Source organism: Canis lupus, chromosome 24 (assembly GCF_011100685.1).
Source record: "Canis lupus familiaris isolate Mischka breed German Shepherd chromosome 24, alternate assembly UU_Cfam_GSD_1.0, whole genome shotgun sequence".
Taxonomy (NCBI): Eukaryota; Metazoa; Chordata; class Mammalia; order Carnivora; family Canidae; genus Canis; species Canis lupus.
In genome coordinates this window covers 30,693,976-30,716,352 of record NC_049245.1, presented here as the reverse complement: position 1 = coordinate 30,716,352, position 22,377 = coordinate 30,693,976, and the positions used below count along the sequence as shown (strand labels likewise).

Genomic DNA, 22,377 nt, shown 5'->3' with positions numbered 1-22,377 from the left:
GTTGTACATAGTTATGGCAAAAATCACAGAGGTGGGGTGCGAGTGCCTAAAGCCTGAGAAACATTTCTGGGGTGCCCAGCTCCACAACATATCACCCTCCCATCTCCTGGGTACCTGTCCCTTCCCACCTTTGTTAGATTTGTTTATGCACATCTTATCACTTCTCTCCTGCAACAGCTGTGGCATGCTTATCTCTCTCTGAACACACTTTCCTCCACCCTCCTGTATGTATATAGTATCTAACACTGTGCTTTGCACAACATCAGTACTCAGTAAATATTTGTTAACCAGTTGGAGTGGCAATTCCTAGCAAGTAATTAGAAATACGTGGCTGGAGGGACGCCTGGGCGGCTCAGCAGTTGAGCTTCTGCTTTCAGCTCAGGGTGTGATCCTGGGGTCCTGGAATCAAGTCCCACATCGGGCTCCCCACAGGGAGCCTGCTTCTCCCCTCTGCCTATGTCTCTGCCTCTCTCTGTGTGTCTCTCATGAATAAATAAATTAAAAATCTTTTTTAAAAAGAGGAAATATGTGGCTGGAGCTACAGGGAGATCTATAATGGCTGGTAGCAGGAGGATTAAAAAAAAATGAGAAAGGTCAAGGCCAGAAGGAAGGGGAACCAGTAGAGGGACAGTGGTGACCCGAGATCTCACACATCAGCCACAAGCCCTTCACAGGAAGCCACAAAAATTGCAGGGTAATTCATAGGCTTTAGACAACAGCTATAGAAAAAGCGTAGAAGAGGGGGCACTTGGGTGGCTCAGTGGTTGAGTGTCTGACTTTGGCTAGAGTTGTGATCCCAGGATCCTGGGACCAAGTCCCATGTCAGACTCCCCACAGGGAGCCTGCTTCTCTCTCTGCATATGTCTCTGCCTCTCTCTGTGTGTCTCTCATGAATAAATAAATAAAATCTTTAAAAATAAAAAGAAAAATGGGGCAGCCTGGGTGGCTCAGCAGTTTAGCGCCACCTTCAGCCAGAGCGTGATCCTGGAGACCAGGGATCAAGTCCCACGTCGGGCTCCCTGCATGGAGCCTGCTTCTCTGTGTCTCTGTCTCTGTCTCTGTCTCTGTCTCTGTGTGTGTGTGTGTGTGTGTGTGTGTCTCATGAATAAATAAATAAAATCTTAAAAAAAATAAAAATGTAGAAGAAATCCAAAATATGATTATGTGATAGATAAACATGCAAGACCCATACATGAGAAGTTGAAATGGCATGAAAATTAAGGGTCTGGTGAGGAGAAAAATGAGCAGTGCTCTCTCCCTGGGCCAGCTGGTTTGAGTTACATTTTATGAGCAGCATGTGAATTCTAGCACCCTTGTTGAATTAGCTGCCGAATCGCACATTAGTTTTAAGGCTCCCTCTCGAATAGGAACATCATAACGTTTTTTAATTGGGGCTGATAAAAACGTAGCATTACTTGTAGGTTCCTGAGAGAAGTGAGTTGTGAAATTGGGTTTTCATTAAACCTAATGATGGGAAATTAAGTATAGTGCGTCTGGTGAAATGGGGTGTGATAAAAGGCATCACTTCTGCATTATCAGAGGTTAATAAGGGAATAGGTGAGGTAAGATACATTGGAAAAGGGAGTCCAACTAGTTGAATTAATAAACCTTGAAAGCCCCTTGGTTCTGAGTCTTCATAGCATCATTAGCACCGGCATTGACATTATTACAAATGTTCCAGCAATACAAGTTGTTAAATTTCAAATGCATTTGTTTTCCATTCCAGTGTTGGTTTTGCTGACACCAAGTTTACAGTCTGTCTAGCAATGTGTTTAGGGAAAATATCCATATTGGTTTGGGTTAACACTTGGCATCTCACAAAATTTGCCAGGTGCCCATTCCCAAGAAGCCTGTCTCTACCAGGGAGCCGGCCTCTCAGGCAGTCCACACCCCAGGGCCTTTGGGAGACCCCAGGTCTCTGAAGACATCTGTCCCCATGTGTACTGGTAGTTTAGGTGGGAGACACTCCCAAGGCTCGGGCACTGACTCCAGCTCATGCTGTCCTAGGGATTATGAAGTGCAGCATCTAGAGAAGCAAACTCAAGTGCTCCTTCTCCATCCCCAACCCCACCACACTGTCACAGGAGTGATATTCACTGGAAGGGGGCCTTATATCTGTAACAGCTGGGACACCTGCAAAAAAAAAAAAATCGTGTGTCATTAAAGAGAGGAATGAAAACCCTTCAATAGCTTCCCACTGGCTTGGAGATTCTCACATATTGACAGCCTTCTTGACCTACCACCTATCATCTCTTACAACTTTGCCCCATCATGTTTCCACTCACCACCTTCTCTCCATCCCAGTCTCCTTGCTCTTCCCTAAATGTGCTTGACTCCTCTGGCTTCTGTTCTCATGCTTCAGATGGTTCTTGTCTGTCTGCTGTACTAGGCTATCAAGCCTTGAGGGTGAAATCTGTGCATTGTCAGCACCTACCACAGTCCCTGGCACATTGAGAGTGAGTTCTCAATAAATCTGACTCCTGATCCCCACCGTGTGGGGAAGGAGGAAAGCAGCCCCACATTTGCAAAGCTCTACATTTAAACAGTGCTAGTGAAGATGTGCTCCCTGACACCTACAATCCCAGAAGTAAGCAGTATTTTTCTTCTGTGCTGTTAAGAAAGCTGTGCTAACATCTCACCTAGGCCCTTGTTCCCTGTACGTAAACCTATACACTCTAGACCTTTCTGTTGGCAATCCTTTCCCTGCTCAGAACAGTTTTGCTCTTGCTGTCACATAAAAAGTTTCACTTTTACGTATAGAATCAGCGTCTGAGGGATTATTGTGACACAAGCGACAAACAAGCTAAAGGAAACATGAATTTTTGAAAAGACAGGTTGCAGAAAGTCAGGAATATATGCTAAAGCCTTAAGGAATATATGCCTCACCCTCTGCTAAAGGCTTAATGGGGTCTGCCTGGGTAGCTTGCATTGTCTGAAAGCACTGGGGTGAGTGACATCAAAAGTAGCAGTTCTCATCTAGTGCATGCCACAACAGGAGGGCCTAGGACACAGATCGTGTCCTTGGGAGGAGGTTGGTGAAACCAAGCCTAGGTGGTTGTGAAAAAGACAAACTGGGCCCAAAAGACCAGTACTACGCGCTTGCCAGGGAGTCGGTAGGGCAAGAATGTGGTGGTTCTGGTCCAAGGGGAATGGGGGAATTCAAATCTGACCTCAGCACGTGTCTGTTTCCAGGTGGCCATGCTAGAGAGGGCAGTTAGAACAACTCCGTGGGTATAGAGATTATTATCAGGGAGAGCATAGATCTTCCATCAAGGAGAGATCTGGTAAAGAAGAGGGGATATGGGACCCCAGGTCTGGGAGAAGTAGCTGGCAGGACTAAAGGAAGAGGTTTGGACTTCCTTACCGCCAGGTGGGTTCAGCGAGGAACGAGATCAAGGATCAGGGTGGGGGAGGGAGACAGTAGGCAGAGCCCACAGCAGGAGAGAGCAGCTGAGAGGGTCAGGATCCTTGCTCTCTGTTGGGGTCCAAGACGGCTCCCATCCCTCCCAAGGACGTAGGCAAATGGACCAGGAGCAGGCACCAGAGATGATTAGATTTCCAGGCATCCTAGCTCCTAAACAGCTGTCTGGCTTCTCACTTATTCTGGGCTTGGCCATGATTGGCCAAGAGCACCCTGTCAAGCCTGGACCAAGGACTATGACAGGCAGAGGATGACAGCCAACCTGGAATTTTGTCTTGGCTCCACCGAGATGCACCCTTGGAATAGAAACAAACCAAGGGTTATTGTGTTCATTGGTTTGTTGTTTTGATTTTTAAATCTACCGCCACGGCCATGCAAGGGAAGCAGTGTGTGTCTGTTCTTCCTGCAGTTTCCTGATGACTTGAGGCCTGAGTTAGTTCCCCCAGCCCTGGGGAAGGCAGGGAGGACAGAGGACAAAACTCATAGGCATTGTTTTGCCTTCTTTTCTTTGAAGCAGATGGCAGCCGTGGGGAGCTGTCCCAGCCCACACTCACCATCCAGACTCACCCCTACCGAGCTTGTGACCCTGTGGAGATGAGTTATCCCCGGGACCAGTTCCAGCCCGCCATCCGAGTGGCTGACCTGCTGCAGCACATCACCCAGATGAAGAGAGGCCAGGGCTACGGGTTCAAAGAGGAATATGAGGTAAGAGACTGGCCTGTGGTGCAGAGGTTTTATGGGTGCTAAATCCTTGTGATGCAAACTGTGGTCCCCAGACCAGCAGCAGCATCAGTGTCACCCCCAATGATAGCATGTTGGAAAGGCACCATCTTAGTCCCCACCCATACCTACTGAATCAATTTGGATTCATACCTTCCTGTAATAGGAAGACAGAGGGCTCAAACCCCATCCACTTGTTAAAAAAAAAAAAAAAAAAAAAAAAGGCCAGCCAGTGATTTCTGGGAGACCTGCTTGCTCGTAATCACCTTTGGCCCCGTTATCTTACTTCTGCTTTGTTCTCAACACTTCCCACTCTTGCCAAGTCACTATCACTTCTGGTGTCTTCTCTCTCTCTGTACCTTCTTTCCCCTACTCATCCCTTTTCTCCTTCCCCAGAACATCTCTAATGCACAGGACTTGCAAGTAGTGGTTGTTACTAAGGCTTGGGGAATAATAGAAGAATTGCAGCTAAGTACAGGAAGTGGCTAAATAGAAGTCCTTCTGAGGTTCTGGTCTTCAGACACATGTCTGTCCTCTCCTTCCCAAAAGTCCTTTGTAGTGTCCTCAAAATTTTCCTTTTTTTTTTTCTTTTTCCCAGCAGCTGAGAAAAGAATTCCTACACTCCCCTCACTGTTGTGCAGAACAACTCAGCTTTCTCTGTCGTTTTGTTTCAGACCTTGCCCACCTTTTCCAAAGAGTGAAATAAAATAGAAGGAAAAACTCATTAAGATGTTTTCCTGAACTAAAGAGCACCTCACTCCCCAGGAGGAATATTTTTTTTTTTTTTTGCAAGCCTCCTCTTGCAGCCAGCTCTGAAAACAAGCATTTCTTTCTCTGATTCTCCTTTTCCTCTCTCTCTCTCTCTCCCCCTCTCCTCCTTCCTTCCTAAAATATCTTCCTAGCATCTACTGTATGCCAGGCTCTGAGTTATATGTACTAGTTTTTTGTGGGTTTTTTTTTCACATGCAGCATGTGCCCCAAATATGCTTGGTTCAGTTACACTGTGTGCAGTGCAAACGCATTGACTCAGACTCTACACATTTGGAATTCTTGATAATGCAGACTAAGTTTATCTCTCAGACTATATTCTGAGAAAGAGCTTACAAAGCAGTATTTCACAAGCTGTGTGAGGTCATGAAATGGTGCTAGGTTGGGGCTCCAGACAACCAATTCCAATACAATAAACTGTGTGATATTAGCATATCATTTTGCTACCTGGGTTTTAAAATTCTTTATTAATTGAATGGAGGGTTTGGGTAAGGTGATTGCTTAGGGCCTGTCTGGTCCTAAAACTTTACGAGAATATAAAACACAGTGGCAAGGGGCATGTTGGACACATTTATGAGAACAAAAACATTTATGTCAATGGATGTAAGTGATTACCAGCTCAAGAGAACTTGCATTTAATTTCAAATATGGTCTAAGTAAAAGAGCATTTTTCATATGATCAACCTACAAATCGTGGAGGAAATTAGGATGATAATTGAAGGAGATGGTCTCAGCACCTCCCATCCCTAGGCCTTATTTCCCAGGGGTTTTGTTGAATGGTCCCAGCCCCTTAAAGTGTGAAGAGGGTATATGTGCATGTGCTTATACACATCTCTGTAGATCTGACTGGTGAGTGACTGTCAGGACGGAGTGTGCTGTCAGTAAAGGCATATTCTGTGTCATGATGGTTTAATAAGTCATCAGCTGTCATTAGACCTTATTTGTTTTAAGGTCCCACCAGCATCCAGGGATACAGGTCACTTATGAGAAAGGAGAACAAATAGTCAAAGACTAAGAAACAGTATTCTAAGAACCTACAGTCTAACATTTGAGAACAAAAATACAAGTATATCTGACTCCTTCAGTGCATTTCCTTCCAGAATGATAGCCTGTTTGAAAGTATCCATCCTTGTGTGATAGGATTTGGGTTGATTTTTAAAATTATTTTTGTGCCTTTTTGCATTTTCCAAACTTTATGGCATGGAAATGCTCCATCTTAATAGTGAAAGAGAAAATGGTGCATGTCATTCAGTCATTTAGACCCCACATGGAAACATCGCTAAGTAGACTAGCCTTGCATTCAATCTGTTTAAATTATATTAATCAGTTAACTGGAATGTTTAGCTTGTAATTGACACATTTTCTGATTAATTAGAGGTTAATTGGCAAGTGTTACTTTATGAGGTCTTTCCACAATGTGTCTGTCCCCTTTCCTAGACTTTAGCTAGATATTACTTTGATTATCAAAGCTCCCAGGATGTCTGGAATCTACAGAATGGGTACATAAGTCACAGACCTGCTTGAAGACTGTGCCCTGTTGTAGACATAAGATTCTTGGGCCTCTAGGCCACTGTCAAACCAACATGCTATGTGCTCTTTCTTGCCTATCACCCTTGCTTAGTCTTTCCTTTCTTTTTTTCATACAAATGAGTGGGTTTAACAAGTTGACGTACAGGTTGACTTCTCAGGGGCGCCTGGGTGCCTCAGTCAGTTAAGTTGATTTCAAATTGCGAAATCTCAGGTCATGATCTCATGGGTCATGGAATCAAGCCCTGCATTGGGCTCTGTGCTCAGAGGGGAGTCTGCTAGAGATTTTCTCTCCCTCTCCCTATGCCCATCATCCCACTCATATTCTCATTCTCTCTCTCTTCTTTTTTAATCTCTCTCTCTGTCTCTCTTTCTCTCAAATAAATAAATATTGTTAAAAAATAAGAGACTTCTCAGCTTTAGCAAAGCTACGTCTTCTAAAGATACAAATGCAATGAAACGCCGGGACACCTGCACCCCGATGTTTCTAGCAGCAATGGCCACGATAGCCAAACTGTGGAAGGAACCTCGGTGTCCAACGAAAGATGAATGGATAAAGAAGATGTGGTTTATGTATACAATGGAATATTACTCAGCTATTAGAAATGACAAATACCCACCATTTGCTTCAACGTGGATGGAACTGGAGGGTATTATGCTGAGTGAAGTAAGTCAGTCGGAGAAGGACAAACATTATATGTTCTCATTCATTTGGGGAATATAAATAATAGTGAAAGGGAAAATAAGGGAAGGGAGAAGAAATGTGTGGGAAATATCAGAAAGGGAGACAGAACGTAAAGACTGCTAACTCTGGGAAACGAACTAGGGGCGGTAGAAGGGGAGGAGGGCGGGGGGTGGGAGTGAATGGGTGACGGGCACTGGGTGTTATTCTGTATGTTAGTAAATTGAACACCAATAAAAAAAAAATGAAAGTAAAAAAAAATAAAAATAAAAAAAAAATAAAGTTCGGGTTTAGCTTTATAATTATTTATAAATTTGTTCAATAAATACTCGCTGAGTATTTACTGTTCCCAAGGAATGTTCTAAATATTTGGGATACAATAGTGAACAAAATGGACAGAGGTCCATTCTCTCATGAAGCTTGTGTTTTAGCAGGAGAAACAAGAAATAAATAAGTTGGCAAATTGAACTCCAATAAAAAATATACAATCAATCAATAAAAATAAATTTAAAAATAAATAGAGACTTATTTTGTTAAAAGCTGCAGAGAAGAGGTTCACTGCTCTTCACCCTAGACCTAGGCTGATGTCAGAGTAGATAAAGTATGTGTACCTTCTCTACTTCAGTAATATTCTCTAGTTTTTCAATAAAAGGATAAAAAAAAAGGATAAAACATGCTGATACAGAATGAAGGCCATTTTCACCATTCTTGATGCTCACAAATAAGAGGGAATGGCTTGTGAAAAGTGTAAGTATAAAACAAAAAAATTAAAACTGTGAATTCAGATAAAAAAAGTTATTTTATAACAATTCAGTTAATGTAATATGTTAGTAACTAATGTAATATGTTAAACAGTGAGACTACTATTTGCTATGTTACAAACTATCCCAAATCTTAGTGACACAAAACAGCCAAGGTATTGTGCTCACTGATTCTGTGGATCAGAAATTTGGACATGGCACAACAGGTCTGCTTCTGCTCCTCGATAACTGAAACCTTGACATGGAAGGCTCTAAGATCAGGCCTGAAATCATCAGAGAGCATCTTTACTTTCATATCTAGTGATTGCTGCAGGCTGTCTACTCAGATCTCAGTAGGATTGCCAGCTGGAACACCTACACATGGCCTCTTCTAGTGGCCTGGGCTTCCTCACAGCATGGTAGCCTCAGGATGTTGGACTTCTTATGTGGTAGCTCATAGCTTCAAAGGCAAGCCTTTTAGCTAACAAAGTAGAAAGTACATCATCCTTTGTGACCTAGATTTGAACATCATAAAGCATCACTGCTACCTCTTTGTATTGGTCATAAACAAGTAATAACTACCTATTCCAAAGAAGGGGAATTAGACTCCATCTCTTGATGGACAGAGGGACAGTTGTAAGATTCTAAAAGAGAATGCAGAACAGGAGATATTGGAAAATACAATCTTTGGATGATACTATCCTCCACAAGTACCATGGAAAAGAAAGGGTAGAACAAGGAAAGGAGATGGTATATTCCAGGGACATAGGGTAAGTGGGGTTCCAATATTAAATAGGGTAGAGATGTAGTCTGAAATTAAAAGATAAGGTTTGAGCAGAGACCTAGTAGAAGATATCTAGAGGAAGAAAATTCCAGATCAGGGGAATACAAGGAGAACAAGAGTGGTATGAGTAGAGCAATAGAAGATGACATTGGAGAAATAAAGGGGGAACTGACCATATAGTGCCTTACAAGCCATTGTAAGGACTTTAGCTTTTATTTTGAATGAAATGGAAAGCCACTGCAAAATTTTGAAAAGACAAATAACCATCTGACATTGTTTTGAAATACTCCTCCTAGCTACTGTGTTGAGAAAAGACATAGGAAGGCAAGAGTAAAATCAGGAAGACCAGTTAAGAGGCCATGGCAGTGGGCAGCCCAGGTGGCTAGCGGTTTAGTGCTGCCTTCAGCCCAGGTTGTGATCCTGGAGACCCAGGATCAAGTCCCACATCGGGCTCCCTGCATGGAGCCTGCTTTACCCTCTGCCTGTGTCTCTGCATCTCTCTCTCTCTTTCTATGTGTGTGTGTCTCTCATGAATAAATAAGAGGCCATGGCAGTAATCCAGGTAAGAGACAATGGTGATGCAACCGAGGTGTGGCTGTGGAGGTGGTGAGAAATGGTTAGATTCTGAATATATCTTACAGATAGAACCAACAGGATATCCTAACACATCGGTATGTGTGTGAAAGAAAGAGAAGAATCAAGAGTAATTCCAGGGCTATTATCTGAGTCACTGGAAGGATGGAGTTGACACTAATGAAGATGGAAAGCCACAGGGAAACCAGACTTGGGGCCAATGAAACAATTGGGAGTTAAGTTTTGAACTGAGTTTGAAATGTCTATTAGACCTGTTAGTTGGGGGGATCCCTGGGTGGCTCAGCGGTTTAGCGCCTCCCTTTGACCCGGGGCACGATCCTGAAGTCCCGGGAACAAGTCCCATGTCTGGCTTCCAGCATGGAGCCTGCTTCTCCCTCCTCCCCCCCCATAAATAAATAAATAAATAAATAAATAAATAAATAAATAAATAAATAAATAAATAAATAAATCTTTAGACCTGTTAGTGGGGATGGAAAGTAGATAGTTGGATATATGAGTCTGGAATTTGGGAATGAAGCCTGGGCTGGGGAGAAAACTTAAGCAGTTACTGTCATACAGATAATATTAAAGCCATAGACTGTTCAAAGTCATGAAGCAAGTGAGCATCAACAGAGATGATAACCAAGGACTGAGCCTTATGGAATTTCAACCCAATGTGTGTGTACTCTACATAGGCCAGGTATTGTACTAGGTTCTAGGAAATGAGATGAGATAGAGCCCTTTCCTTCTGGGACAATTTAGAGCCTATTCTTAGACACAGGCATATAAACTGATCACTTCAATATCTTGGCAAAAACAACACAGTATAGTGCTATGGGAACCCTTGGGGGTGGTGTTCATTCAGCCTAGCCTGGGAATGGATGGCCATTGGCTTTCTGGAAGACATAAAGCCTGAATCCAAGCTTGAGAAATAGGAATAATCAAATGAAGGCAGGGAAGGATGTTCTGGGCAGAGAAACTAAACCAGGATATGGCATGAAGGTGTATATCGAAGGTTGAGTGAAGAAAACAAGAATCACTTTGGTATGCAAACTATATTTGGTGCACAAAGCATACAGGGAGATGGTGTTGGAGTTATCAGAAGTAGTGGGCTAAGAGTGGGGAAGCGAGGGGACATTTGTCAGGCTAAGGAGTTTGGATTCTATTCTAGGGGTCATGCGGAACCATGGAAGGGAGCAGCATTTTTTAAAGTTGAATTAGCATTTAGATGTAATTGTCTGGCATAGATCAGAGCAGGGAGACCAGAGGCAGGTAGGCGGGTAGGCGGCTGGGACACTAATTGAAGGAAAAATGGAGTTGCTCAAACCAGGAGACTGGGCCCAGAGCCCAGACAAGCCCACACACATTCTCTCATGTAAAGACATAAAATCAGCTCATGCTCTTTGGCGTGTAAATTTGAGTCTCTCAATATATATATGTATATTTTAAGCTCAATGACCTAAAGTCATGTATGAATTGTTCTAATAGTCAAAAGGCCTGGATTCAAGTCCTATCTCCTTCATTAAGTATCTGGGTGACCTTGGGCAGGTTATTCTCCTTCCCCGGCCTCTATTTCCATGTTTATGCCATGTGGGTCCAAGTGATCTAAAAAATCCTTATGTCCCACATACTTTGTGAGCCTAAGTAGAAACTAATTGTCCAGGCCAGCTGGATCTCCCTCCTATTGATCATCCAACTGGACCCCTTTCTGGGGCTACCACCCCCATAGTTACATCTCAAGTCCTAGCAACCATGATTGACCAGCGGTCCTGGGTGCCCAGGAGCTCAAGGAGACCTAAGGCAAATTAACTGCACCTCCCATACAAATATGAAGGCTTTCAATCTTGGCCCCTTAGAATTACCTAGGAAATTGTTAAAAATACTAATGCACAGGTTGTCTTTTAGACCAATTAAATCAGAATTCCTAGAGGTGGGTATATTTTCTAAGCTCTGTCAGTAACTATAATGTACTTTTAAGGTTAAGGGACACTTGTCTAAGGAGACCCATGGAGTCACCAGTGTTTGCCATGCCTGTACCCCCAGACCTTTCACCTCACCTACTCTACTTGCTGCTTGTCACATCTGATGCCATGGGGCATGAGATAACCCCTCACAGAGGCAATGGGACAGGACACTGCCACATTGAAGCTAAGAGGCTTCTGCCTGTGATCTTGGACTGCAGAGTCTACCCTCCTCCCTGTCCTATTTCTCCCAGCCCTGTTTCCCCCCACCTTCCCCATTACAAAACAAAAACCCTAGGCTGCCAACAAATGCTAGGAGATGTTGGCTACAGAGAGTTGTCTGTGAGCCCGGAGAGCTCAGGCATCATCATGGTCAGAAGAAGGGTAGCAGGCTCCAAGAAGATGTGAAACAACAGGAAGACGTGACTTTGTCATGGAGAGAAGGGAAGCATTTTAATCCCAGACCAATCCAGGCAGTCTGTCATTGTAATGAATGATGAGCCCAGTAGGACGACCAGAAGGTATCTGGTTATTACAGCCCCATTAAGACTATTTAAGGCAACAAGGAACAGCTGTGAGGAATAGGATACAGCCTAATGAAGAGCAAACATTTGTTCATTCTCTAGTTCTGGACAGACATGCCGCATGCATGGCTTCTGTGGCATGAAGCCAGGGTTGCCACATTTCTCCTAGTCATCTGTAGGTGATGGTGGCAGGCAGCCTTCAGATGGAGCATCACCATGGAGATGGATGCTTCAGCACACCCTAGTGTCCTCTCCTCTGCTCAGGGCCAACTGAGTATAGGCAGATAGATCTTATGCTTCTCCCACAACTTTTTCTCTCCTCGGTTGATGAGATGAGTCACAGAGGATCCCACTAGCAGGTGACTCCTAAGAGATCCTAATCCCCCTCCTTAACTTGCAAACAAAAGTGATTCTGGGGAGGGACCTGGGGAATTAGTAGCAGGTGCCCCAGTCATGACAGGGAAAACCATGGCTGTTCTCCAACTCTGGGAATTCACAATGACCAAAATAGGACAACTTGGACTCCATCTGGTCATTTCACTCCACTCCCCATGGGTTAAAATAAGGAGAAAATGGGCCATTTCCAGTGGGTGGGTAAACCATGTAGGTTCAGACTTGAAAGATTTTCTAGCAGGAAAAAGCTCATGTAGGAGACTATTAACTCAGTGTTTTCCCTTGAGCTTATTTTTATTTTCTATTTATAATTCTGTTTGTAACCCAACAAACAGTATTTGCTGCATTTAATATAACAGCCCTTCCCAACCAAGTGAGTAATTTTCAGATGGTTCCAGAGAAAAATCCCTTCACCATGAGTCAAGACTTGGCTTTCAATCTGTTCCTGACATGCTGGGTGGACTTGGCCAAGGATGTTCACTCCCTGGGTCCCCATTTCATCTCCTGTGAAATATTTGACTGCATAGTGTGGACTCCTGAAGCCTGGTAGTGTATACTTCTACATCATTTGGCCAGAAACACTTACTGAGTGCCTACTGTGTACCTCACACTTTCAGGAGCCCTGGAGATAGTTAGAAAGCCCCAACAAAGGAAATGAAGACCCTACTTTAAAGGAAGATGGTCTTACTACACCATGTACTTACATAAGAAACTCTAATTAAAATGCTTTGCAGCACGTGGGTAAGGGCAGCCCAGGATGAATGTGGGTGGGAGTGGAGGTGTTGTTTATTTTTGCTTTTTGTCAGTTATTACTGCCAAGATCAATCAGAATCTTCACAAAAGATGAGACACTGAGTTGAAGTAAAGTGGAAGAAGGCTGGATGGAGGCAGTAGCATGTATGGCAGAGGTAACCATGCATGCAGGGCCTTGGAAACATGAAAGAATTGAAATGTTGCAAACTAGTTCTTAGAAGAGAAACAAAGGTGCCTATGAAGAGAGAAATAAAAATGAAACCAGTTAGGGAGATAAAGAGGAATTCTATGCCCTTTGCCCCATTTTCCTGACAAAATCAACAAGGCAACAATCATGGCTTTTAAGAGCCCTTCCTTAACCCTGGCTGACTTTGTTTCAAGAAAGAGCTGTTGGCCCAGAGACAGCCACCCAGGAGCTCATGCATGAAGACGGTGACAGTGTATGGACCACCAGTCAGTAGCCTAGAATAGGACACAGAGATTCCCCAGATCATGAGCTCAGTGCTGGGAGGAAAAGAGGTTTCCTAGTCTGAGTTTCCCCAGTAGACAGTAGACTTCATGAAGGTAGAGGCCAGGTCTTACTCCTCTTTCTTCTCTGAAGCATCTGCAGAATAGTATATAAATAGTAAATATTAATCGAATTACAAAGTCCTGGCAAAAATCTTTGTGGTTAAGAATAGTTCTATCCCTAAAAAGCAGCATTTCTTAAAGAAAGGCACCAATGTAGTAAGACTCTCAAATCACTGTCTCTGTAGTGGCAACGAGTATCTGCCTTAAAATTTAAGTTGACTCTTTCCCAGGAATCTGCTGTTTCCATTTACCATCCTGCCTAAGGCAGTGGTTCTCAAACGTGACATGTGTCAGAATCACCTGGAGAGTCAGTAAAGAACATTAAGATGCAGGCTCATTGACACAGGACAGGGCCCAGGCCTCTGCATTTGACCAAGTTCTCTAGGAAATTTGAATTGCTACCAACGTTTGAGAACTGCCATCCTAAAATGTGTCTTTAAAAGAGACCTAGTAGCTTTTCATGGGGATTTTTAAATGGTGCTCTGTGACTCTACACACAGACACGCACTCAACTATTCCACCTTGATCAGAGTTCCTGTCACAGACAAATACCCCCATCTCACTGCCATCTGATTTTCTACTCAGCTTCCCCAGAAGAACTCATAAATTACAGTCTATTTAGTGACATGGTCGCAATAATATTTGCTCTCCTGATGCCACTCTGAGTAGATGTCATTAGTCATCCTCTCCTGCCTTCTCTATCCACATTTATAATCCCTAAGGCATGTGCTTTTCAGCACAGAAAGAGGCGTTCATTGCAAGCTTGGCCTCTGCCAGGGCCACCACTAACTCATATAGCTCCTTAAGGTGAAACAGCAAGAGGTACACTTGTCTCAAGATACTTGTTCATAATATATACAGAAATCTATCATACCTACCAGATGTCTGATGCTCCCTCAGATTTGATGCTCTTGCATTGTGCGCAACCAGTGCGGCCATCCATGGGGACCCTTGCCATCCATCAGCTAGCCATGGACTTCAGTAAATGTGGGTGTTTACTGAACTCATGGACCTCCGTTGAGACCAGACGTTAGGCTTCCAATAGCTCACAAAATTCTATTGCACTTCTTGAATGCTTGGTCTTACCTGTTTCTATGGTGAACAATTTGTTATGGTTTATCTAGGATGGTCTCAGTTTTAAAATGAAAATCCTATATAGCCCGGGAAGTCCTTTGGTCCAAGGCAAACCAGGATGGATGTTGTAAGGAACCCCCCATCTTTGGTCTTATGACAATAAACTGGATGTTTGTGATCAAAGGGAGGCAGAGAGTGAATTCTTGAAGTAAGCCATGGGCACTTGAGAGCACATCCTTAGTCAAGACTGGGACAGAAGAGCCTCCAGACACCTATGTACCAGGCATGGTATGAGGAACCCATGACAGTTACCTGGGGTAGTCACTAATCATCACAAAACTCCATAGGGTGCATTTGTGTTTCAGTTTTTTTGTTTGTTTTTATTTAAATTTAATTTGCCAAAAAAAAAAACTTACCAACATATAGTATAGTACATCATCAGTTTCAGATGTAGTTTTCAGTAATTCATCAGTTGCATATAACACCCAGTGCTCATCCCATCTTGTGCCTTCCTTAATGCCCATCATTTTTCATTTTTTAAATGTACATGCTATAAAATCCATTTTGGGTGGGGGAGGTAGGGGTATACAGTTCCATAAGTTTTAACAAATGCACAGAATCATGTAAACACCAATCAGCAAAAAATTCCCCGTGTTGTCCCGTATAGTTAAACCTTCCCTTACCTCTAACCTGAAGGATCTTGGATTGTTTGGGTTTTTTTTTAAAGCGTGATAGGCTATAAACCATTCTTAGCGCTCACTATACTGAGCACTGAGCCTAGAAATAGCCACTTCCTCTTTGCCTCCACTTCGCAGGTGCAGCAGAGCAGCGACATCTACAGGGCACCCATTCCCACCCACCCAGCCTGGAGGCCAGGCTCAGAAACATGGCAGGGCTGTGAAGGGTGTATTATTGACTTAATTTTCAGGAAAGTTCATTGAGACTTAGTGATGAAATATTAACTCTAGGCTGTCTGCCTTTTGCAAAGCTCTGCCTTTTCCCTGACTCCGGTGCACAGTTGGTGGGCAAGAGGTATTCTTGACAAGATAAATGAATGAAGGACCCAGTGGAAATGGTGCCTCCTTGGTGAAGGCTCTCTGGAGTCTTCCTGCACCAAGAGATTGCAGTGGTGTGCAAGGATGCAAGGAAGTCCTGGCAGGCTGGACTGTGCTGGGAGGAAGTAAGCCCTTGGCTGTGCCCTGAGGTGGCAGCCAGGAACTGCCTGGTCAGCATACCGTGGGCCTGGTTTTGCTGCACCCCAGGGCACATCCTATCCAATTATCTCCAAGGATATAGTCAAACCACAGGGAGTAAGAGGGGCATCATAACTGACAGAGTCTGCTGAAGATAGTGGGTGAATGGGTAAATGAAATGGACCAAGATGCTCTCAGCCTTGGATTGGAGGTGAAGTTGTGCTCTGAAGTGCTCTGAAGTTTCAAAATTTGGGCATAACTGAAGGAGGCTTATTTACACAGAAGAGTGTCCAAAGAAGAATGGCAAGTTTCAGAAAGGACCCTCCTGTCTCAGGAGGGCCAAAGCTACAGGTAGAAGGAACCAGCCAGTCATCAGGGGCAATCCTTGGTGAGAGCAGAGAACTAAAGTAGCAAGTGGGGAAACTGAGGTAGGTCGTACCATCCTATGGACTGACGCAGCACAGCAGGGCCTAAAAAGCCATGACCTCCAACAGGGTCTCTCTAGGTACATGGAATGTCCGGCTTTCTGAGCTCCACGGCTAAGAGCAAGGCTGGATGGGTGAGTGAGTGGGTTGCAGCCACAGGGAGGGTTAGTCTGGAGTAGATACCAGATCTTATCCTAAAGTCTAGGAAGTCTATCAGCAAGGATGAAAGGAGGGTTCACCAGAGAACTCTCAGGGTTCAGGGAGAGCTCTTAGCCACTTATCATGCTGCTAGTACTGGCTCAGCCTCCTCATCTTAAAACACGTCCAAAGCATTTTCATTGATGCAGAATAAAATTCATATTCTTGGTGGTGATTCACCGACTCCCATTGTGCACCGCACCCTCTCCGTCCACATTATGTGTCACTCGCTCTTATTCTCTTGACCCCAGACCCAGAGAAACCCCCACTTCAAGCTCCAGACCACACCAAGCTCATTCCACCTCAGGGCCTCACTTGCTTTTCCCTCAGCTCTTGGAAGGGATATTCTGGAATATTCTTCCCCCCAGCCCTTGCCATGGCTGGCTTCTGCTCATCATTTAGTGTTCAGCCTGAATATGTCAACGAGAGACAAGTAGGAACATGCCTGGAGTTAAAGCTGGGTTAAAATACTGCAGGCCATGTCAGGAAGAGGATGTGAGAAAGGACTCCTAGGCTGTGAGCTGCATTGGATGATTTGGGGCTTTGTTCTGGAAGTGGACATTGTTAGGAAGTGGTAAGATTTCTGTGTTTAGTTAGGACTATGCAGTGATCCCGTTTTTGCTCGCCCCATCCTGGTCTCAGAGTAGCCTAGACCAGTGTTGGCATTCTGTGAAATTGTTCGTGTTCAACGGTAAAACATTAAGGCCAGGCCAGCTGCTGGAAGTCAGGGGCCAGCTTCTTTCCTCCTCAGATGTCACCTTTTCAAAAGGTTCTGTGCAATCCACTCTATCTAAAGCAGTCCCTTGTTCCCAGGCATTGTCTATGCCAGCGCCTTATTTATTGCCTTTACAGCAATGATATATACTGGTTTATAAACAGTAATTATCTTGTCTGTTTATTTATTATCTGCACCTTCCCACAACTAGAACAAAGTTCACAAGATGTTATGTGCCACATCCATTGCTATTATTTCTAGGACCTAACACAGTGCCTAGCACCCCAGATGGTTGCCATGAAAGGGAGGGAGAGAGCAAGGATGGAAGGGAGGAGGAGGAGTGGAGGGATTCACTCAATTTGTATTCTCAGGCAAGTCATTTCCTGTTTCTAGACCTCACTTTGCCAATCTCTAAAGTGAGGCAGTGGTTTTCTCAAAAGATCCTTGCAGGTCTGACTTTTGAGGATTCTATGAATATCACAGCTCAGACCTCCAGGGATGAGGACGTTCCCAAATGCATCCTTTAGGACATCCCCAAATGATTGCCTTAGAAAAGCAACACTGTTCAAGAGTAGCAAACATTTCCACACTCAGAGAAGAGTGTAAAAATAGAGCTCGTGCTCTCAGGAGAAGAGAATGAGAAGAGGAAAGCGGAGATTGATAATGGATGAATATAATGAGATGGCAATTTTGGTTTGAAAAGAATGTGATTAGCTCCTAATGACCGCCGCCATTCCCTGGTCAATCTACTGTAACTAGCCGCTAATGTAAAAATAATGCCCCTCGGCTGGCTCACTTTGAAGATGGAGATGAGTCTCCCTTTCATACTTTTACCTCCTCGTATTTTTTTTTTCCCTTCAAGAGATTATCCCCTATTACATCCCAGCTCCCTCAAAAGGGAAATGGATATGTGATCAAAGTTGGCCAGTTGGGGGTCATTACTTCTCACTCCTGGGTAGCTCTCTTGGGCCTTGTCTCCTCCAACTTGGTCAACAGCATCACAGCCCCAAGGCTCACACCTTCTCCCCCAGCCCCACCAAGGGACGCAGAGGCTCCCAGGGCTGTGGCAGGGGCCCACATGGTTTCCCAGAGAAAGGCCACTTATCACAACTGCTTTGTTTAGCTTTAGGATTTTTCAAAGGATACCTGCATGCTGGTGCATCCTGAAAGGCATGGCTTAGATGTTGAGAAGACCCCCACATTTGCCATTTAAGGACTCCAGGAGTGGACAGGGATCTTCATCAAATCTCTGCAGCGTCACAGCACAGAAGATGCATGCTAATTCTGTGGGGCCCCCATGGAGCAGGGCAAAGACAAAGTACATAGAGACAGAGGAAACAAAATACTGCCCAAACTGTCCATCAGTGAGACAGGAAGCATTAGGAGGTTGTGGGCTCTCTGTCACTGAGGGTCTCTAAGTAGCAGGTGCCATGGACCAGCTTATCCACTGCCTAGAAGGCCACTGTGGGAGGGAACACAACCAGATAATTTTCAAAGTCTCTTATACCTCTGAGATTCCAGAGAATGCACAGAAGCCACCTCACCCACTAGTATTTTCAACCATCTGTCCAATCCATTCATTTATTCCAGAGGGGATTCGGGTACCTATGAAGTACAGGCCAGTATTGAGCTCTAGAGATACAGACATGAACAAGGTGCTGCCCTTTTCCTGGAGTAGCCCATCATCAAGTTGGAAGACCAGACTTTCAAATTATTAGATATAAAGTAGTCCATCTAATAATAGAAATGACTGACTAACTGGGGATGAAGTGGGGTGGTGGGAGGGTTAGCAGAGAAGGTTTCACAAAATGAAAGATGCTTGAGCTGGGTTTTGTTTTGTTTTGTTTTTTAAAGATGTTATTTATTTATTCATGAGAGACACAGAGAGATACAGAAAGAGAGGAAGAGACACAGGCAGAGGGAGAAGCAGGCTCCATGCAAAGAGCCTGATGCTGGATGCAATCCCGATCCCGACCTGAGACAAAGACAGATGCTCAACCTCTGAGCTACCCAGGTGCCCTGAGATCGTTAATTTTTTTTAAGGTTTTATTTATTTATTCATGAGAGACACACAGAGAGAGGCAGAGACACAGGCAGAGGGAGAAGCAGGCTCCATGCAGGGAGCCCGACATGGGACTCGATCCTGGGTCTCCAGGATCACACCCCAGGCCAAAGGCGGTGCTAAACTGCTGAGCCACCTGGGCTGCCCTTGAGCTGGGTTTTGAAGGATAGGTAGGAGTTTACCAGGTAGAAGAGAATTTCTTTTCTTCTCTTCACAGGCAGAGGGAACAGCATGTATAAAGTCAGTCTCAGAAGTTTGAAACACCTGAATTTGTCTGTGGCCTTGCATTTAGATCCTTATCTTTGGACTAATAATATAAAGGCAAGAAATGAAGCTGGAGGGTTGTGTGGGGTGAAGTCATTAGGGACCTGGTATCAAAGACTCTGGAATTTATCCTGAAGATAATGCCAAGGGGAGTAACTGGGTCCTATTCACATTTTCGAAAGATCTCTCTGATTACAGTGGAGAATGGATTGGAGGGGACAAAACCAAAGCAAGAGAAACCAGTGAGGAGACTCCTGGGAAAGTGTTTCTCCAGGTAAATTCACTATTTGCAAGAACTGTGGCTGTATATTAGAATCACCCAGGGAGTTTAAACACTGCTGATGCCTGTGTCCCATCCCCTAAGGGTCTGACTGAATTTAATAGGGCTGTGGCTTTGGGAGTTTTAAAGTTTCCCCAGATGATTCTAATGTACAGCCTTAACAAAAGCTCCAGCGGACTGTAACCTAAACCCTAGTACATGGTAGGTACACAGCAGATTCTTCCCCCACCCAAATAATTGTGAGAATATTTAGAGTGTCCTATTCTTGCCTTCTTACCATTTTGAGGTGGATGTAAGTGAATGAACAGTTGGCTTTTATCACACAAGGTTTCAGGTAGAAAATCCGCCCCTAGAATATCAGCTTAAACCTTGAGAAGTCCAGCATTACCAGTGAGACAAGCACAGCCCACCATGGGCCTGACAAATTGTCTGAAACAGCTGGTGCCACCAGGATGGAGCAGGACAATGAGGCCCAGGGCTGGAATCTGAGTGCTTAGAGTTACATGCAAAAGCAAGAACCATCTGCAGTCTAGAGATGTCCTAAGATGGTGACAAGGTGGATGAAGGGTGATGGTCATTTGTAAAGAGGAAGAAGAGGATGAGGAAGAGGAGACAGGTCCTCCATTTGTAAAGTGAGCACTTTCTTGTCTCCATGCTTTTGTCACACTCAGATTTAGGGCAGGGATTGGTGCTAGAGAGTAGCACCTGCTTAGCTTTCCTCTGGGATGCTTAAGGGTTTGTGACACACAAAGATAAAAATTCTGATCAATCAATAGCTGGGAAGACATTCTAGTACCCCAGTCTGAAACTCTGGGGAAAACTAAGTGGGAGAACACAGCTTAGCCAGGCAGCCCAGGCAAGGGCCTCCTACCCCATCTCCATTCGATCTAGAATGACTAGATAGCAGAATGAGCACTAAGTTCAACCTACCCAAACACTGCATAGTTGAGGATCATGGTCATGCTTCTAGAAAAAAGGTTGGCAAGGTACAGCCACAGGCTAAATCCAACCCAACACCTATTTTCGTGAGGTCTTATCAGAATGTAGCTATGCCCACTGGCTCGCATTTTGTTTGTGAGTGCAGTCACTCTACAACCATAGAGTATGAGTGGTTACGGCATGGAGTACACGGCCTATGCTGCCTCTCCAAAGCCCATGCTGCCCACTCTCTGACCCATCTCAGAAAGTTTGCCAACCTCTTCTCTAGAAGACACACCCATGTTGGTTTAACACAGGGGAGATTGGAAGCAAAAAAGAAGGGATACTGTGCATGAGCTGGGCTTTTAGTAGACAGCGGTCCTGCCTGCCTATAAAACACAGCCCACTGACTGGTGGCACTTGTGACCACTGGGCTTACAGACTGCTTGTTTAGGCTGAACCTAGAAAGGGATGGATGGGCAAAGGCAGGCCAGTGTAATAAGATGAGTGGATGCTCCTTTTCCCTGCACCATAGACATCGAGCTGTATAGATGGAAAGTGTTGCAAACCCAGCCTCAGAAGCAGTGCGGGGGCCTATGAGCCCACTCTGCTGAGTACAGGGTGGAAGCATGAATCCAAACACAGCCCAACCTTCATGCTTCTGCAGCTTTCCTACAGCTGTTCCTGCTCACTTAAGTGCCCATCTTCCTTCTCTGTACCCTCCCATTTCTATAACACTTGGCTCATAACTGTTGATCATTCCACATGGCTGTTGACTTGTCTGTCTCCTCCTGGGTTGATGACTCTCAGCCCTTCTCTCCCCCAGCTCTGACTGTGAACTTCTATGTCCAACCTCTTATTCAGCATCTCAGCTTGGATGTCAAATAGTCATCTCAAATATGGCTGCTGATGCTGTTGTTACTGGGTAGAATGTGTCAAGCTGTACACTGCACTCAGCAAGCACTCAGGTGTTCTTCTAAGCACTTAATGGACCCAAAACACAACACTTCATTCCTGCCCAGTTCTTTCTCCCCATGTACTTCTTCTCCATCTTCGCAAATGCCACAGCTCTCCACTCAGCTCTTCAAGCTAACAGTCTAGAAGTCAGCCTTCATGTCTCTTTCCCATCATAGTCCATACTTACAATAGACGTGGTGGCCTGCCTGTGTCCCCTCTATACTCGGCATTCCCACGCATGCTTACCCAATGCTCACACTCTGGAAGCACCTGTGGATTTTTGCCCAAGGACTTTCTTAAAGAATATGCACCTTACCTGCAGAGCATGGCAGAGGTGCTAAAGGATTTCCTAAGTCAATCAATCAATCAATAGTTGATGGGAATTAGTGGGTAAATACCCCAACATGAAACAGGTCCGTGAGATTAAAACCCAGGTATATACTGTGGTGACTTACTCACTGAGGTACCCTGTACTGACTTCCTTCCCTCGATTGTGTCACTTCCCCCACTCTTCCCCTCCATACTCCTTAGGGCTGCCTCCCAAAGAAGATCTCATATTCAAATCCTTGTTTCCAAGTATGCTTCTGGGGGAACCCAAATCTACAATATTCAACCAAACATCCTGAAAATAATCAATTCTCACTACATCTGCTGCCACCATCCTGGTAAAGGGTCCAAGGTACCGTCATCTCTTACCTGGGATAGTGCAACAAGTTCCTAACTGATCTCCTGACTTCCCTGCCAGGCCTCCTAGAGCCTATAGCCCATACATGAGCCAGAATGTATTTTGTAAAACATAAATCAGTTCAGCCAGCTGCACTGCTCAAGACCCTCCAGTGGCTTCCCATCTCACTTAGAATAATATCCAACTCCTT

General features: G+C 44.5%; 1 protein-coding gene, 1 long non-coding RNA gene and 1 pseudogene across 4 annotated transcripts in view; 1 reads left to right on the top strand and 2 right to left on the bottom strand.

Moving 5' to 3' along the window:
- Positions 1-22,377, top strand: part of PTPRT (protein tyrosine phosphatase receptor type T) — a 1,032,653-nt gene that overhangs the window by 930,056 nt on the left and 80,220 nt on the right. For both annotated transcript variants that reach the window (XM_038572341.1, XM_038572340.1), the window contains one exon: positions 3,936-4,126. In XM_038572341.1, the coding sequence (XP_038428269.1) occupies positions 3,936-4,126 (191 nt within the window). The remainder of the gene's footprint in view (positions 1-3,935; positions 4,127-22,377) is intronic.
- Positions 1,365-8,320, bottom strand: LOC111092259. Of its 2 annotated transcripts, none has more exons than XR_005377888.1 (3): positions 8,048-8,320; positions 3,684-3,717; positions 1,365-2,133 (listed from the first exon to the last, which is right to left on the bottom strand). It is a non-coding gene; the product is annotated as an uncharacterized LOC111092259 (long non-coding RNA). The 2 variants fall into 2 exon arrangements; XR_005377889.1 differs by lacking the exon at positions 3,684-3,717 and adding an exon at positions 3,976-4,101 and having other exon boundaries at positions 8,169-8,320.
- Positions 15,217-15,337, bottom strand: LOC119865804 (annotated as a pseudogene).